The 19,052-nt window shown below is 37.9% G+C and overlaps 1 protein-coding gene across 2 annotated transcripts in view; it reads right to left on the reverse strand.

The window, feature by feature from the left end:
- The window catches only part of LOC127658533 (adenylate cyclase type 5-like), a 111,525-nt gene that overhangs the window by 40,242 nt on the left and 52,231 nt on the right, over positions 1-19,052 (reverse strand). For both annotated transcript variants that reach the window (XM_052147865.1, XM_052147864.1), the window contains exons 2-3: positions 7,755-7,904; positions 7,217-7,338 (exon numbers count right to left, since the gene is read on the reverse strand). In XM_052147865.1, the coding sequence (XP_052003825.1) occupies positions 7,217-7,338; positions 7,755-7,904 (272 nt within the window). The remainder of the gene's footprint in view (positions 1-7,216; positions 7,339-7,754; positions 7,905-19,052) is intronic.

A 19,052-nucleotide genomic window follows, 5' to 3' on the forward strand; every position in this document is an offset into this window, starting at 1 on the left:
CAATAAAAACCTCAGAGCTGGTTGGTTTGGTTCATGGCTTAGAACTGTTTTATGGGATTTTATGAAATCCCTATGGATAAAAAGCAAATGGAAAAAATACTTCAAGAATCAAGACAGCTAAAAAAAAACATCTCAGGCTCATAATCCTCATTGATCAGTGAGGCACAAATTTACCTACAGAATTTTACATGGTTACCATGGCTACCTGGCTGACAATAGAAATCATAGGCCACAGCTATTCATTTCAATTGACCATTTGAAAGGCATACATAGACACTTTACATAGACACAATATCAGCGAACTAATGTGATCCCAGCTTCCTAGCACCATTACCATGCCAATGGCACAGCAGACAGGTTTAAATGGGAGTATGCCTTTTCTCTATAGCAATAGATGACATGCATATTAAGAGAGCGTTGGGCTTATAGAGTCAAGAATCTGTATAAAGCATGATATTCTCTTGTGGGAGCACGGTAATGGATATGACTTCTATATTGTGTGCCTCAGATGAAAGACAAAACAAAATCTCATGAGCAATAATGACTTTTCCAATTCAATATTCTGTCGAGCATTATTCACCAAATGCTGCCATTGCTTTATTACAAACAGCTAGGGGCTGGTCTGACACTCAAGTTAGCGTGACGAGAGCAGGGAGACAGCAAGGTGTGTTTGAAACTTAAAATTGGGGTCAGCATGACCTCTCTGTTTGGATTCAATGTCTAAGTATCCAAGATGGTTTCCAGAAGTGTTTAAAAGGGACCCAAAAATGCAAGGCTTACACAATGGCTCTGCTAAAGTGTCAGCTCATGTGATGTTTGCCACTCCCTTTTAAAAGGCTGCTTGGTTGCCAAAAAAAGGCATCTGATCTTGACCTCACAGCTGCTTCAACGAATAGTCTAGAAAATTCATTCAAAGTTATTATTGTTTTAGGCTCATATACTGTTTGAAAAATATAAAATATAATTTTATCACACTAAAATCATTTTAACATGTATAATGTTTATATGTTTCATCATTTTGAAACCATGTATTTTGTCATTTATGGACTGGCCCAAATAACTTTCATTATAAGAACCTTATATGCAACCGCAATTTTCATTTTTTTTTTTTTTTTATAAACGAGGAAAGATTTTGTGGTTATCATCAACACTATGTTATGCTGTTGACTGTGCATACATTTTATTGAACCTAGGATACAATTGATACAGTATCTTCATCTCTGTCAAAGCTCTGAAAACTCATTCAAGTTCAGACTAAAAAAACATTGACATTGGTCACTGGCTCTTGTGTGTGTTGTACCCATTGGCACCTTTTTTTTAAATAGACATGGTTTATCTGATAAGTAAGCATATGGATTTGGACTGATATCAGTCAGTCAGCATGTGGATTAGGAATGACTGAGTATACAAAATGACAGAATTGTTGTTTATCGGCAAATTCTCTCTTAAAAAAGTATAAATAGCCTAGAGCATACAAATGACACCAAGGCTAAATGATTACCCTCCCTTACGCTAAAACCCCTTATATTAGTCATAGATCAGAGGTTTCTATATAGCTGCCCATTTTATTAGAGTTGCTATTTATAAAAGCTCAAACAAAAGGCCTCCCCTGGGTGGGTGGATGGGTGGGTGGGTGGATTAAGGTTAGTTGATTGTGAAAGAGTGAGAGATTGCACTGCTCTCTGAAGGCAGGCAGGCCTTGAGCTGGCTGGGCTGCTGGAAGCATCTCAGGCAGATCTTAAAAGCTCATTTAATCGTTAGCTCGTGTGTGACTCATCAGTTCCCTGCCGTCTGGACCAAAATTGTCGCTGCAGTGTGTCACAATGGCAGGGCTGTTTTCTAAAGAGAATCCAAACATATTATTGGCTTAAGAGTATTTCTGCTGGCCATTACAAACACACTCTATGTCATTTATTAGGTGCTTGTAATCTTATGTAATATTGTAAACATGAGGCAAAGTATGAAATGAAACCCAGATTGGCCCAAGAGGAAAGACTACCAATACGGTCAGCACTTTGGAGTCTTAAAGGAAATAAAGCTGTGGTTAAAAAGTGTCCCATTACAATGTTTAAACTCAGCATGAAACTACATTCACAACCCATTTTACTTCTGTAACGTGAGATATTTCTGAGTAAACAGAATAAGTAAAAAGTAGTAGGACAGGACTTGATATTATCTATCATGAATTTGTGATAGTGAAAGGGTCCATTCCAATAACAGTTTGCTAAAACAATGCCAAAATAGATCTTTGGCGACTTTATCCAATAACCTGCACAGCCTAGGGGACATAAAGGAATGTTGCTTCAAAGACAGAGCAAGTCAATACATTTTAATAAAAGGTTATTTTATTAAAACACATTCATAACACAAAGCTATTGAATGGCTTCAGAACAATTAGACTGTAGTCCAATGGGCTTATTTTATATTCATTTAATGGCATTTTGGGCCCAGATTTACTTTTATGATATGGAAAAAAGTGGCCACTATTCTTCAACATTTCACCTTTTGTGTTCCACAGAAAAGGTCATGGTTTTGTATGACAAAAATGTGAGTAAATGATGACATAATTTTCAAAACTATTGCTGTAAAGGAATAGTTAACCCAAAAATAAAAATTCACTCATCATTTACTTACCCTCTTGTCATACCAGATTTGTATGACATTCTTTCTTCTTCTGAAAACAAAATACATATTTTTAGAAGAATATTTAAGCTCTGTAGGTCAAATACAATAAAAAGCAAATAGTGTCCAGAACACTGATGGTCCAAATATCAAAAAAATGCATTATAAAAATAATCCATATTACTCCAGTGGTTTAATCTATATCTTCAGATCAATATGATAGGTGTGGGTGAGAAACAGATCAATACTTTTTTCAAGTCCTTTTTTACTCTTTTATCCTTCCTGTCCAGTAGGAGACAATATGCATGAAGAATGTAAATCACCAAAAACAAAAGAAGAGGAACGTGAAAATGGTGTTTGATAGTTAAGAAGTTCTTAAATTTTAATCTGTTTCTCACCCACACTTATCATATTGCTTTTGAAGATATGTATTTAACCAGGAGTCGTATGGATTAATTAATGCTGCATTTATGTGCTTTTTTTTTTTTTGGTCACTTGCATTGTGAGGACCTAGAGAGCTAAGATATTCTTCTAAATATCTTTGGTTCACTTAAAAACTATCCTTTTAAGAAAGTAATTAATGTAGGTTTAATTTAGATTTCTTAAGTTGACTTAAAATGTGTTTGTGCTTAACATTTTTGGTGCATCATGATTATGATTTTATGATGCATTGTTAAATATTGTATGAGTATTATTCTCATAGAAGCTGATGAGATACATATGGTTGAGTTGAAATGTGATTTATTGTGTCACCGGGTTAAAAACAATAGTTCTTGCCAATGGCAATGTTAATGGCTTTGTGGTGACAGCAACCCTAAGGTCAAATGTTGCTGCTCTCTGCATATGCCAAATTACCTCAGGAACCAAAATGGCTTAATCTCACTGTGTTGACAGGAAAATAATAATTAAAAAAATGACAGGAAGTGACTAACATTTTTCACAAGTGGAGAGTGTAGTGGGTCAGCAATAGTCTGCTGAGGGACATCAGCAGGACAACTGTTCCAGCCAAAAAAAAAAAAAAGCTCCATGAAGGAATGTTAGACAAAGTCACACTTCTTGCTTATATAACAAGGCCCTCTAAATCCATCATGGGTCACCACTCAGCCTTTATCAAAGTAGCTGCTTAGAGGTCTGACCTTCTCACCCCTAATCTCTGCATCACAACCCCCACCACAGGACCCCAGAGCTCATTTAGGGATTCTTTAAAGACCCACACCATGGTCACACAAAGCTTTGAGCATGTAAAATGACTTTGGACATCACAACAAACAGCATATCATGTCATGCTTCAGGGCTTCTGGTTTTAATACATAATAAATACAAGTAACAAATAATTTTATATTCAACATTTTTAAATATACTGTCTACTCCCTTTCCTGAAAGTAAATGGAGCATTAAGTGCAAAGTAACTATGGCTTAAGACTAGATTTTAGGAGAAATTATTATGATTTCACTCATAGTAGCCTTGATCAAAATATTTCCTTTCTGAATGAAATTTCTCTGTTTCTCGGACTGAATAATTACTATTCAGCAAAGAGGTTGTGATCAAAGGCATGCAACAGTTTGAAAGTGCATTAAAAAAAAAAAACAGAACACAACTAGCTATAACTATATGTGATCTTGGACCTTTATATAGTGCATACCATTGTACAGAAAATAAGTCCATCCCTCACAGACTCATTGTCCACAGATGCATGATATGTCAGTGCAATTCATATTAGCATGTATGTTTTGATTTCATTTGTATGCAGTGAGCACAAGCGAAATGTTCCCAAACCACAAATTCCCAGCTGTTTGACACTTATGATTCTTAGAAACAAAATGCATGCATACACGCAAAATGTAGGATTATTTGTATAATATTTGAAGTAACTGGTACTGTAGCAGATGAATGAACCAGATCTGCTCATTCCTACAGTTGAAGTCTAGGCCTCCTCTGTCCACAACTGTGTGGGTTTCCTTCAAGAGCAAAGATTCAAACACAGACGCTGTTACATAACTCTCATTAGCAATTAAACCACTGGGTCCTCTAGTATCAGAACTATCAATATTCCACTTATCGAGATGGGAAGCAAAGCATTTTGCTTGGCTGTACACTTAAATTCACACATAATTTGTTTGACCCTGGAGACAGGTTGGTGGGGGCTTTATGGGACAAGGAAAAAAGACAGAACCTCCAACTACAAACAACAACCTAGAGAGGCTGGACTCGAGCTGCCCACTGGAACAACCATGACTAAGAACTGACCAGCTGATGCTTTTGCAAACAAAAATGGCAGGGAATTTTTTTAAATGGTAAGCTCCAACCTCATTGGCTAGGTTTTCCATTTCACAGGCTGCTACAATGAAGAACAACTACTTACTGGATTGTCCTCCAAAATGACAGAGAAATGTTGATTATCTAATTAGAAATTTACTACATCACCCAATATTTGTGTGTGTAATGGATTTTAATTCTCATTACTGTAAAGTATTGCATTGGTAGCTTAGCAAAATGCAATGCCAAACACTTTGTAATTCGTGTTGCTACCTATGTAAATGGTTATAAATCAATTACTTATGTGTTTTTTTTTTTAGGATGCTACCTCAATGGTTGTACACAATGAACCTGTTCTTGAATTTCAAAAGCTGGATGCATCCAAATACCATTTAGCCAAAGACAGACCAAATGTATTAAAATTAATGGGAGAATCTGCAATGCACAATCCCACAGATGTACAAAAGGAAGTCCCACCTTACAGGTGAAAGAGCCAATCACCTATTAGATACAGACATCACCTGTCAGTCAACTTGAGAATGCAGATGAGCATTAGCTGAACCAGCCTGAAAATTAGTTTTTTTAGCACGATCTAGAAGCCTTAGAAGCCTTTCTTTTTTTTCACACATTAAACATTTGCACATATACAGTGAAATTCTTTTTCACACATCCCAGCTAAGCTTGAGTAAGAGCCTCTTAATCTAAGTTTAAGAGTCACAAGTTATATACAATTGTTGTCAGATTTTACTGCAGATTTAAAGTTTGTTATTTGATCATAATCTTGACCAATCGTTTTGGAGATTTTGGTCTTTCTTTATTCAAGTAGGTAGCCAAAAGTGAGTAAAATGGTGTCGTAATCATACGAGGTTAAGGTGAATATTAGATGGAGGTTTTAATAAGTAAAACGTATCTCCCGGTCCCTAACCTAAAACATTAATCTCCCTAAATTTTCATTCTATATGTGTACAGAATACAGGACTAACTCCCACAATTGTGATGATTGACAAGTGTAGCCATATAAACTCTGCAGCGTCTCGCACCTGTGAACAATAAATATGACTGCCACCAGTTTAACCCATTTTTTTTTGTTGCTGTTGTAAAGAAATAATCCACCACAGGTGTATTATCATCAGACAATTTTTAGTTAGCTGCCGTCGACAGACAAGCCCTGTTTGGTTTATGCGTGTCTAAGCGGTTGTTGTTAACAAGTGCAAGTGCTCTGGACTGTAATATTAAGGTTACCCCCACAGGGCTAATGAGAGGAACTACAGATGTGAGAGAAAGACTGGAATATTTGAACAAATGAACACACATACCTCTGTAAGTGTAATTTAAACTAAGATGTGGGAGCAGGGGTGTGGTCGAGCGTCCGTCCAGAGACAGAGAAAGCGGTAAGGGCGCTTCAACTGAGCTAGATCATGTCTAACACCTATTTCTAATTGCAGTGAGCTTTGGGAGAGTGGTATAAAAGAACCATGCCACCGATGGGGAGGGAGAGAGTCTGGCACGAGAGTCTCACGGTGAAGCAGTTGTGACGTTAAAATGTTGTGATAAAGACTTTGTGCTGATTAAGAGGCTGTGACTAGAAGCCTGTGATGCTAAAGAGCTTGTGAAGCTGAAGAAGTTACTGTGCCAGTTGTGACTGTGTTACCCCAAAGTTTGTGAATAAAAGCTCACCTGAGACCTGAAACATCCTGTCCCAGTGTCCTCCTTCCCTCATCCTATGTAACTTCCCTTACACAGGAGAAGACGGATAAATCTCACACGCGCCATTTTCACGTCATTACCAACTAGTTTTGTACACACTATGTGAATTTGTTTTAAATGCGGTTATCACTACCAGAATTTTTCGGGAGTTCATTTGATTGTAAAATGTGGTCATCGCTCCCGTATTTAACTGAATGTGTGTGTACAGAACAGGATTAAATACTAAAAGGTGAACTGACAACCGAATTAAGCAGCAGTGTGTACGTGGCCTATGAGGTGAGCTACGGTGGGAGTTAATCACATTGAAATAAGCTTGTAAATGTAAATGAGTAAGTAATACAAGCCTTAAAATGTATCGTTTTTCAAATTTAGCAAAGTGTTTTCATATCATAGCACTGTGTGGGTAATAGTGCGAAAAATAAGTGTTTATAAAGTCGTGATTTGTCTGAAAGTGAATAAATTGAACAGTTGTTGTAGCGTCTCTTGTGTTAATTTCACCAGGAAAATGTGTCGAAACGCAGAATGAGGCATAGTTTTAAAAAATGTTATGAAAAGGTTATGCTTCAAAAGTGCTTTCAGATGAAAACACTTGTTCCCCGTCTTTAGAGCTATTTGTAGATTCAGGCTTACCTCACATTGTCATGCTTCTGAATATAAATCTTGTGGAACATCATATCCTCCTGTTTGGCATTTATGTCGGCTTTCATCTCCATGGCGACATGTCGAGGAAGCACAGAGAGAAGGAGGCGTTCCTGCAAATGATGACAATGAAATGAAGGGGAAAGAGGAGGGGAAAAACAGGTATAAACAAAGAGAGAGATAGCCATCCCAAGATAGACACCGATTTCTCTTAAGTGAGAGTACAGTGTTCTACTGTACGCCCCCGTTTATATACTCAATCCATCCTCCCCTGCTGAGAGACACAATCACTGGTGGCTCAAAAAAGTGAAGTAAAGGTCTTGATTCATAGGTTTGCAGTTGTCACTTGGTTTGGTGCAATTACATTCTGCCACTTTTAAGGGTGATTTTAGTGTCCAAAAGTGTGAAAATACTTTTTGGGGACACTAAATCTCCATTAGCAAACATTTCATGCCGAGTGTCGAATCTCTTATACAAGATGGCACATTAGTAGACAGCAGGGGTCCTCTAGATTTCTGTGGACTCTCACCTGTTGCTGGTTTTCTCTCTGAGAGTGCAGTCGAGCTTGAATACATTCTCTGGTCTCCTGGAAGGCTCGTCTCTGTGAGCCTTCCGCTGGGTAGTGTGTGCACACACCAACTATATTAGTACAGGAGAAGATCAGCACGTTGGACACAAGCTGTGAAAGAAAGCACAATACAAAATCAAACAACATGGTATTCAACAATGTTTTTTTTAAGGTCTTTAAAGTGTAATGGAACCCCATAGTCAACCATTTTAACCTCTGATATACATGTATCTGATATACATAAAATTAGGCATGAAAATATGAGAGACAAGGGGCTGATTTGAGACAAATGCTTAAACTAATTTTTATATAGCTAATTATTGAGTTACAAGATTGTCTAGTCTAGTCTAGCTGCACACAATGAAATAAATAAATATATGTACTCTTTTGTAAGATCACATTTAAATCCATTAATACACAAAGGTCATTTGTCATTTATCTGTAGTTCAATATACAAATAAATACCAAGCCATTTGCATTTCTTCTCAGCACAGACAATATGTGTGGAAATGTTTTTTTTTTTTTTGCATTTGTGGGAACTTTTAACTCTATTGATTAATGAATATTATTACATGGCTCTCTGGAATACTCGATTCTTATTGGTCAATGGCGCCATCTAGCATCTGATATTGCTTAGTAACAACCGCACGTCCACGTATCAGACCACTCATCCAGGTGTTGCGAGCCATTGTTCCTGGATCACTATGCAATCTCTACATGTAAACTAATAATCTAATATCAAATCAATGTTTCATGTGCATTTGTGTATTTATTTGGCAAGTATTCTTGTATTAAGATGAAAAATGAGCAGTCAGACATTCATTATATACAAAATAAATAAAACAGAACTCCAACGCAAGCCAGAGGTGGAATTCAGTTTTTCAGCAATTTATTTCTTCTCACATAATTTTATCGCAAATCAATATTTTATGTTCATGTATTTATTAATTTGGTTAGTAGCCATATAATATGCGTGAGAGTCCGCTTTGCATCAGGGTCCTGATCACCCTGATCACCCTGTCGGGGTATATTTTGTGATAACAACCGGCTGTTCATTATCCCTAACACCACACTGTAAGGATGAATGTAGTTTGTGAGGAGAATATCAGTGTATCAGTGACCTTGTCTTGTTTCAAACGACCCTCAGTCGAACTGTTAATAATTCTATAAACTCTCATGCAAACAAAAAATCCATGCAACACAAACAAGTTTAGCAATTCACAAAAAAAAAAAAAAAAAAAAGGAAATGATTGACTGCACCTTTAATTTGAGAGGTCAAACTGTTTTTGGCTCCAATGCATGAGGCCTGCACACCAAAAATAGAGTGTATGATAACGACATGCCAAACAACCTGACGCTGTTCAGTGTCAACACATTTCAATTTATCTGGGATAAAAAAGGTCCTCCTCCATCTCTTCCATAAGCGGGGTGAGCGTCTTAACTCCTTCCACACACTGGTATCGGAGGCAGTGGGCACATTTCCAATCATATCTCTGCCAAAACTGGTTGCGGAACTTCAGTGGACATATCTCCGCCATGACTTCAGGTCCCAGAACACCAGAACACACCAGTCCCTTTAGCCTAATATGGATAACGTGTTAACAGTCTGTATGTTTACATGCGTAGTTACTGTATAATCAAGCAATAGGAGGCTTTTGTGTAGTCGAGCTTCTGTCTTCATCTATCTGTCCAAGTATACATGAAAATGCGTAATCGAATATTTGAAGGAAGGGCGTCAGCTTAGTGTCCACACCTTCAAATAAACAAACCTTGAAGTCCATTTCACGCAGCTCCATTACAGTATCATAAAGCCGAGTCTGACCCAAAAAGCCATTTCATTTTAGCTCAATTAATTCAGCAGATTGAATATGTGATACAGTATCTGTCTATAACATTATCTCCAGGCAACTGCTGCAGTGTAGTGCTGACTATCTGCTGCATTGACTGTAGGATCTTGGGTCCAGTTGTGCATTAACTCCAGTCTCACCAGCACCATGGAAACGCACACACATCAGATAAGTCTTCAAGTCGGCAATGCAAATATTTCTAAGCAATAATCATCTCTATTAATACACTCCCTTTACTCGCTCTGCAACGGCCTTATTAGGAAATTGGCGTGGGAGGTGTCACATTATAGTGCTTGGTCTCAGATGCAGGAATGCGGGGGATCCAAATGCTATCAAAGGGGGTAAAACAAATGCATAAATGTAAAACAAGGGTATGAACCCTTTTGTTTTTAATGGATTAATGTATACATCACGCTTCTAAAATGAGCCTTTTGTTCTTCAACTTGTGTGTTATTTACAATAATACAACGTGCCACCTTGAATGATGTATTGTTCTGCATTTGTTGGACATATTCATAATGAGCAGAGTTTGGGGGATGGTCTCTGTGAAGCCAATCAATCAATCTCTGTCAAGGACAGCCAGTGCAGCAATTCACCGATGCCTGATGCAAACCCAGCAAGTTGCAACAGCTGGTTTCAGGTTTATGGAATTGCATAGAGCTTTTCCATCCTGTGTCTTAGCTAGGCTGATGTCCTAACTAGGTACAGCATAATAAAGCATCAAGCAATAAACGCTATCTTCTACTGTATATATCAATTAGTTTTTATCCTATCTAGTTGTGTATCAAGCGACAACCATCTGGGGGTCAGGAGTAGACAGGTTTCTATCAGTCAACCAGTAATGAAGCCAATTACAGCCGATGCAATAATTTGAATAAACTACCACTATGTTGCAAGCTGGTCTATTATTGTGGTATCATAAATTTTAGAAAAATAATAATAAAATAATATGATGGACTATACACTGTACACTTGCAGTAATACACTATGCAATGCAATCTAGTGCAAAGGGTAGTATCATCTCAAATAGAACACTAACACTTAACAACATGAAAGCATTCACAGTTTTTCAGTTGAAAGAAGTTATGTTTTAAACATATGCAATGTGCTGCTGCTAACTTGAGCATTTACCAACCAGTCCCAACACATATATCTCAAATAACGTACATATTCAAATAGCGTGATGTGACGGTAAAGCGTTATTTTAATAACCATTATAAAAAAAATGTGGTGACTCACGCATTGAACTGCAACAGCCTACAACATTCTAGCATAGTGGCAACCTCTTTTGCACTTTTGTTTTAGTAAAAAAAAAAAAAAACAAGATAAATACTGCTGTTTATACTGTATGTATCTTTTTGTACATGAATAAACTAAAAACATTTTCCATTGTGGTTATTAGGTTTTATTAGGAATTTTACTGTTTTGTAGTTATCACATTAAAAATTTGAATTACTTGGCAACAATGGCTGTTTGGTCTAAATAATGGTTCCTCTGATAAACAAAAAAACCTACACGATTTCAGATCTCAAGATATCATTGTTTTAGCAAGGCCTTTTAATATATTCACACCTCCTTACTCAAAAAAAAAGGAGATGCAAAAAAAGGAGAAAAAGGGAGAATTGTCCTATTTAAAACTTGTTTAAGCTATGTTTGTGTGATAATGCAAACAATTGCAAACAATTAAAACCACACAGAGAGTGGTGGATAAGATGTAAGTTTAGGTTCATATGGAATCTTTGCCACCAGTAGGAGCACAAAACTCACTTAAAACATTCAGGTTACTACTCAAAATATTATCACAATGTCATGCACATAATAAGACAGTTGAAGAGGACCTTCAAAGAACAAAGTCTGTCTAATGGATATTCCAGGTATGCATTAATTAGGTGAACAATAATAGTATAGTATGAGGTTAAAGCTGAAACTTTACCTCATGCGACCCCATGTCATCATGCGCATACATTATATACAAACATTTTGTCTTCGCTATACTCTATGCATAATTTAATGATATTTAAACTGACTGATCTCAGTTCAGGACACTCTGGGCTATAATTAAAGGGTTAAACTTGCGCAGCACTGAGTCATGTGACAAAACAGCATGGCACTGATCACAGCGGAGTTTGTCTTCGGGAGAAACGGCAACAAAGCTACATCTGGTAAGAACCTAATTGAGTTTAAACATTGAAACGTGCTTGAGTCAAAAGTCTTTAGTTTCATCCGATACAGCGTTTTGAAAATGCAATTGATTAATCGCAAACACGGCATGCTATTACACACAATGACTGCAGACGAGGACTATAGGGCTATTTTGCCCTTGGAAATCCTATCTCCATTGTGCATTATCACATTGAGAATCAATGAATGCATTCAAAAGATGGAAAATGTTGCTTTCAGAGGCTGTTTACAGAGTAAATTGAAATAAAAGAGTAAAAGAGTATATTGAAAATATAGGTGCATTTCAAACAGTTTTGAGACCAGTGCAGACGGACACTGGAGGTTAAGTAATTTACTAAATAGGGAGCATCCTATAGCTTTCCTATGCAGCCAAGTGCATTCACTCTAAACTTTTAAACACTTTAGAAAATACAACAGCACACAATCCACAACTGTCAACATTTAACAAAACGAATAGTAGCCTAACATCCTTTTTAATCAAATGAATCGCATTTAGAGTTTATTACCACAACAGTAATGCAAGAATGCACATTAAGTGTGCAACAGAACATTGCGCTTGCGATACACTGACCAAGCATTCACGTCTGCGTTTGTATACTTGCCTTAAGTATTTTTCTGGCCTTAGTGTGAAAAGAAATATGAGAGTACTGATCCCAAATACAGCAGGCTTCAGAACACACTGCTGTGCCAGGAAAAGGTCCTCATACATATTTAATGAACATGGACATAATAATAAACACCAGGTACAGTATGTTTATAAACCAGCTTTATTTGACAAGAGCACAACCTGCACAATTAAACAAAGCCAACAACTCATTTTCTATGCAATACAGACATCAGTCATGTGGGAGCAATGGAACAGCAGTCATCCCTGTTCCACAGCACGGCCGTGGAGAGGCATGGCTGGAAGAGCTGTCTTGACTGTGTTTACAGTCTACTGCCTGAGACAGAATGAACTGTAACTAGGGAACAGGCAGCGCACAGCAAAACATTATTTCAGAGAGATTAATGATCGCTGGCGGAACCATCAAAATCCCACCGAGCAATATGTGCCAAAAGTCCATTTTTGTCCGAAAGCAAGGCCCCTGTTCCCTATCAATTTAGCTCACTCTACATTGCGGTGAAACTCTTTTGGGGAATTCCTTCTCCGATGACCTAGTTGAGGCTCTTGTATCATAACACCAATATTACACTGATCAGCCACAACATTAAAACCACCTGCCTAATATTTTGTAGGTTACCCTCGTGCCACCAAACAGCACAAACTCACATCTCACTTCACCACAATTGTACAGCGCAGTTATCCGAGTTACCGTAGACTTTGTCAGTTCGAACCAGTCTGGCTATTCTCTGTTGACCTCTCTCATCATCAAGGCATTTCTGTCCACAGAACTGCCGCTCACTGGATGTTTTTTGTTTCTGGCACCATTCTGAGTAAATTCTAGAGACTGTTGTGCATGAAAATCTCAGGAGATCAGCAGTTACAGAAATACTCAAACCAGCCCATCTGGCACCAACTATCATGCCACAGTCCAAATGACTGAGATCACATTTGTAATCATTTAAATGTAAAACATTTTTGTTTTATTCTACAAAAGTACTGACAATTTTTCTCCCAAATTCCAAATAAAAATATTGTAATTTAGAGCATTTATTTGTAGAAAATGACAACTGGTCAAAATAACAAAAAAGTAACACTGTTTTCAGACCTCAAATAATGCAAAGAAAACTATTTCATATTAATTTTTAAACAACACAATACTACTGTTTTAACTTAGGAAGAATTCAGAAATCAATATTTGGTGGAATAACCATATTTCAGTCACAGCTTGGACATGGGGTTGGACTTTTCCATTTGGGAAAAGTTGGAATATGAATTGAATCGTAGCCGGCGAAACACTGTCCGAATTGTTGGAATTCCCAAGAACAAAGAAGGTCGAGATATGTTGAAATTCCTAGACGAGCTCTTTCCGAGTCTGCTCAACATAACAGGCCATAAGCTGGAAATTGAGCAAATTCACAGAGTCCTGGCTCGGAGATCTACTGAGGGAGACAGGGCCCGATCAATTCTGGCCAAATTTCTGAGATCATCCGATAAAGATCTCGTGTTGCATGAGGCGAGGAGTAAAGGTAGACTTTCTTGGAAGAAACACAGCATTTTCTTGTTCCCAGACTTTCGAATTCGACAAGAGAGAAACGAGATCGATTCAAGGAATGCAAGAAACTCTTACATCAATGGAAGGCCGCTTTTGCACTGATGTTCCTGGCCAAACTGAGAATACTAACGATGGCTGCAAAATATTAACATGCCCACAGCCAGCGATGTTCTTCATAAAGTCAATGGATTAAGTAAATCATTGTGTGATGCAGCCGAGTGGACCTGACTCACTGAACATTCACTTGACAGTCCGAGGAAACTGGACGCCTGTTTTGTTTCTTTTTGTGCTGGTTCCACCTAGTGGCTGGAGTTTTTTTTTTTTGTGGAATAACACTTCTCCGCAATAGATGTGGAGGAATCTACACGTCTTTGTGTTTTTTTTTACAGATTATTTTCAGTTGTGTAATTCTGTCTCACAAAATTTGTAAAGAAGCACCAGATTTAAGTAATCTGATGGCAAAGTTGTCGCGGGTGCTCTCGTAGGCGTACATGGACTGTTGGAGTTTAGAAGGATAAACGCCGGTTTGCTCTGTCGTGCACAGGGATAATGTTTTTTTCAGTTTATTTGTTCTGGGGGAAATTCAGGGTTTGTTTGTTGATATAATGTTGGAATGTTGTCTTTATAATTTTGTTTTTGACACACAATAAATCTTTTTCTAATATGTCAAAATTTAAAATGTTAGTATGAGTGAATTGTCTTTCTCCATGTGGAATGTGAATGGGTTGTGGCACCCCATAAAAAGAAGGAAGGTTATTTATTTTCTTAAATGTAAGAAATATGATATAGTGTTTCTTCAAGAAACACATCATTCCCACAGGAAGCTGAAAAATTTGGGAAGATATGGCGTGGACATGTTTTATTTAGTGCTGGCTCAAGTAGGAGCAGGGGAGTCATTATAGTTTTAGCAGAAATTCAGTGGCAAAGGATGATTTTGGCTAATATTTATGTATGTAACGTTGATGACAGTGAAGCAAAAGTGTATAAGCTCCCTACAGCAACACGTCACAGGATGTGTAAAAATCTTGGTCTTACAGATATTTGGAGACTTTTGAGCCCATCTGGTAGGGACTATAATTTTTTTTCATCAATCCATAAGATTTATTCAAGAATAGATTTTTTTTTAATATCAAAGTCCCTCATTGCATCTGTTGTGGATTGCTCAGCTGGAAACATATTAGTCTCAGATCACACCCTGGTGAGTTTAGAGATGCTGCTGCATATGGAGAAAAAGAAATCATAGTTGGCGCTTTCATGTATCCCTTTCGCAAAAACCTTAATTCAAAAACATTTTAAAGGCCGAAATCAATGTTTATATGGAGACCAACTGGTCCTCAGTATCCACTGTGGGCGTGGCTTGGGAGGCACTTAAACCGGTTCTTAGGGGTCGGATCATATAGTATGCTTCATTCATCAAAACATCCAAAGCATGAGAACTTTTGGAGTTGGAAGGGAATATTAAAAGTGCAGAGGCAGAGCTGAAGCGCTGAATGTCTTCAGTATTAAATACAGATATAATATTATTTTGTCACAGAAGGTTGAGATTTGGCTATTCAGGGCAAGACAGTCGGGGGACAAAGCAGGGAAGCTTTTGGCTAGATATACATATTTACCTCAGCCATTGATATTAATAATACTTTTAAAGAATTCTTTCTTGATCTTTACAGAACCACATTCTACATTTCACATTTCATCTACTGGGACGATAGATATTAGAAACTTTGTGGAATCATTAGAACTCTAATTAAGGCCTTGCCTACAGGCAAGGCTCCGGGGCTAGATGGTTTTGTTGCAGAATTTTTTTGATTTTATGCTACAGAACTGGCTCCACTTTGTTGGAAGTTTATATGGTATCGTTAAAGAATGGAAAGCTTCCATCAACCATGACACAACCCGGATCAGTCTGATTCTTAAAATGGACAAAGTTCCAAGTGACCGTAAGAGTTACCGACCAATTTCCCTAATACAGCTAGATTCTAACTAACCGATTAAGTTATGACATATACATATAGATCAGGTGGGGATTATTCAGGGTCGTAACTCTTCTGATAACATTAGGCCTTTCATCAATATCGTGATCATTGGCGAATAATCAGACTCCGGTTGCTGTCACTTGACGCCGTGCAATATGGCCCGAAATCAGCACTGTTGTGATTACTTACGTCACTCGTCCTGCAGCCTCGTGAATCACAGCAGTGCTGATCAGAGTTTCCGCTAGAAAAAAATGGTGCTGGTCAAAGTGACCGGCAGAGGTTTCGTTTTACGGACATTTTGATGATATGCCGGTCAAATATATCGCCTCTTAATTAGTCAAGTTGAGGAAAACTGGAGGCAGTCTATGTAACTTAAAAAATGACATACCGGTAATCAGGCCGTATAGAATGCAACATATTATTATTGGCTTAACTTTCAAATAGACGAAAAAAAAACATGAACGTCCGATTGGCGTCAATCAACGGCAATTGTTTTTTACTGTGGTTTCACACACATTCACTTTTTGAAACGTTGCGGCACGGATGTACCTAATACAAATAAATAAAACATCTCCAGTTAACTAGCAGATCATTAATTTAGTCCGTTATTAAATAAGAGATCTAGCGCTAAAATCTGTTGTTTTTGAAATCAAGCTGAGCGCTCGTGTCCGCTGCTATCAGTTGCATGGACGCAGGGCCGTATCAAGACAGTGTGGTGCCCCTGGGCACTATACCTCAAAAGGCCCCCCCCCCCCAAAAAAAAAGTTCGATCACGCGCGCGCACACAAACACACACACACACTCCAGCATTGCAATCTTTATCAGACTGTTCATTATGCGAAATAGAGCGATATGTATCGCTATTTAGTTTTATTTATTTTTATACCGTGTATTCTCCGTGTAAATTCGTGCACCGAGACGTGACGCCCGTACCGTTTAGGTTCAATACGAATAACTTACATGTACCGTCCCACCCCTAATATTTATCTTCATTAATGTCCTCTTCCTCACCCGAGTCTTCCTCGCTCCTGTCTCCCCCAAGGACAAGGAGAATATCTTCATTCACCTGGCGGTCATCGCCGACGCCCTGACTAACATTAGCAGCTGCTGCATCTCCCCCGCTAGCAGTGCCAGCGGTGTCAGACTTAGTGCTGCTGGTGTCTGCAATTCCCGTGTTCTCCCAAAAAACTAGTGATTTAACAAAAAATTTGTCGATCCCTGGAACATTTTTTATTGTAGCTAAACGTCTAGCATCCTCCTCTTTCTTTAATCTTCTTTTTGCGAAACCACTCAATTGCCGTCTGTCCATTTTGGATTTTGATTCATTTTCTGTAGTAGCCGTTAAAAAAAGACGCATTTGCACGTAATTGTTGTGGACCAACTCAACTGTGACAGATTGGGGAGGGGGGGAGTGATAGTGGTCATGTAATCTTCATTTATTTATAATTTATTATTATTATTATTATTATTGTTAAATTAGTGTTCATAAACTAGTTATGTATGGTCTTTCAAGAATTTCAAGTTAATAATATAACAATTTACGAAAAATATTTTTAAAGCTTGTGTCATGTGGTGCCCCCTAGTGGTTGTGAATGGTTGGTGTCCCTGGGCACTGGCCCAAGTGCCCTTATGGATAATCCGGCTCTGCATGGACGATGCGCTGCGCGAGTTGCGCAATCTTCACTAGGACGAGCGTTTCAATCTATCGCCGTTGCGGAGACTCTCTATTAATTCCGGTGAAATCACAAAATAAAATGCACACAAACGTGTCCCTGCTTGATATAGACTGTAACCATGCACTGATGAACATAGGCTATTCAGTTTTGATGATAGAGAAAAAAAACTGCACGAATGCGCGGATTAGAAGCACTGGTCTATCTATAATGAGATGTTCCTGATTCATCAGAGTCTGGCCTCTGAAAAAAGCTTTTAAAGCTAGTCTGCCTGGGCCTGGCCATATTTGAAACGTCTCACTCAATCGTTCGTTGTTTAGGTCTATATTGCAGCCGTTTTAGGCGCTTTATTTGAAATGCAGCATGCGATGTTGTTTCATAACTTTCAAACGATAGAGCCTGTTCCTTTATAACATAGCAAAAGATCGGTGTATTTTTGCTTTATACATTTTAGGCTTATTCTCAAATTCGGATTGTGTTAGGGGGATGGGATTATTAGGCAATTTTAATCGGACAATTTGACCGGAGAGATTTAATTTTGTCGGACATTTAATTTTTTTACCGGCCAATGTCCGGTAATTACCGGACAACGGAAACCCTGGTGCTGATATAGGGCCATATCGCATGGTTGCGAGTGTGATTTTGCTTATATACAACAGTTCAATGAACATGTACATTTAAAAAAATTAGGAAGTGTGATATTGCTTAAATATATATGCATTTTTTTTTTTTTTAAGATTTCTGAACTGTGATGTCAGACATGTTTTGCTTTTTGGTTTTGAAAAAAGGGGAAGTAGCCAGACCCCAAAATATTTGGTATTGTTGAAAAGCCCAGGATGTCCACTTTAAGATACCTGAAACATATATGGTGTCTCAGAGAAATTCACAAAAAACAAAAGTCCTCTATACAGGACAAAAAAAATATTTCTAGCTCCCATGGGGATATAATGAATTAAACTGCCGTAACATGAAAGGAAGTATGAAATAAAAACCATGTGTGGCTTTTTAGTTTAAAGAAAATTTTACAAAAGAATTATCATCATTCTTTTCATCACAAATTCTTGCTCTTCCAGGAACGTTATTTTCAACTCTTATCTTGTGTTCTTGTTTTCTATGGAAGTATAGTCATGTGACCTCACCTCTCATGATAGGAACACCTAGGCAGTAGTAGCAGAACTCCCAAGAGTCACCTTTAAAACACAATGATCTGCTTACTGGGCTTTATTGATTGCACAAAAGAAAGATCCAATTAAAAATTTATAAAGCCTACAATACACTTGAAAAAGGTCTGTCTTTTGATATCTTTTTAGGAACACCTCTTGCTCTGAACACAGAACCTGGGCTTACAGAGTGCTCTCATGGAGACTGTGACACTGGTCTGAACCGTGATGGCTTTGACTCTGAAAGGGTCCTAAATGTCACATTCTGA

This window comes from Xyrauchen texanus, chromosome 18, assembly GCF_025860055.1.
Source record: "Xyrauchen texanus isolate HMW12.3.18 chromosome 18, RBS_HiC_50CHRs, whole genome shotgun sequence".
NCBI classification, from domain to species: domain Eukaryota; kingdom Metazoa; phylum Chordata; class Actinopteri; order Cypriniformes; family Catostomidae; genus Xyrauchen; species Xyrauchen texanus.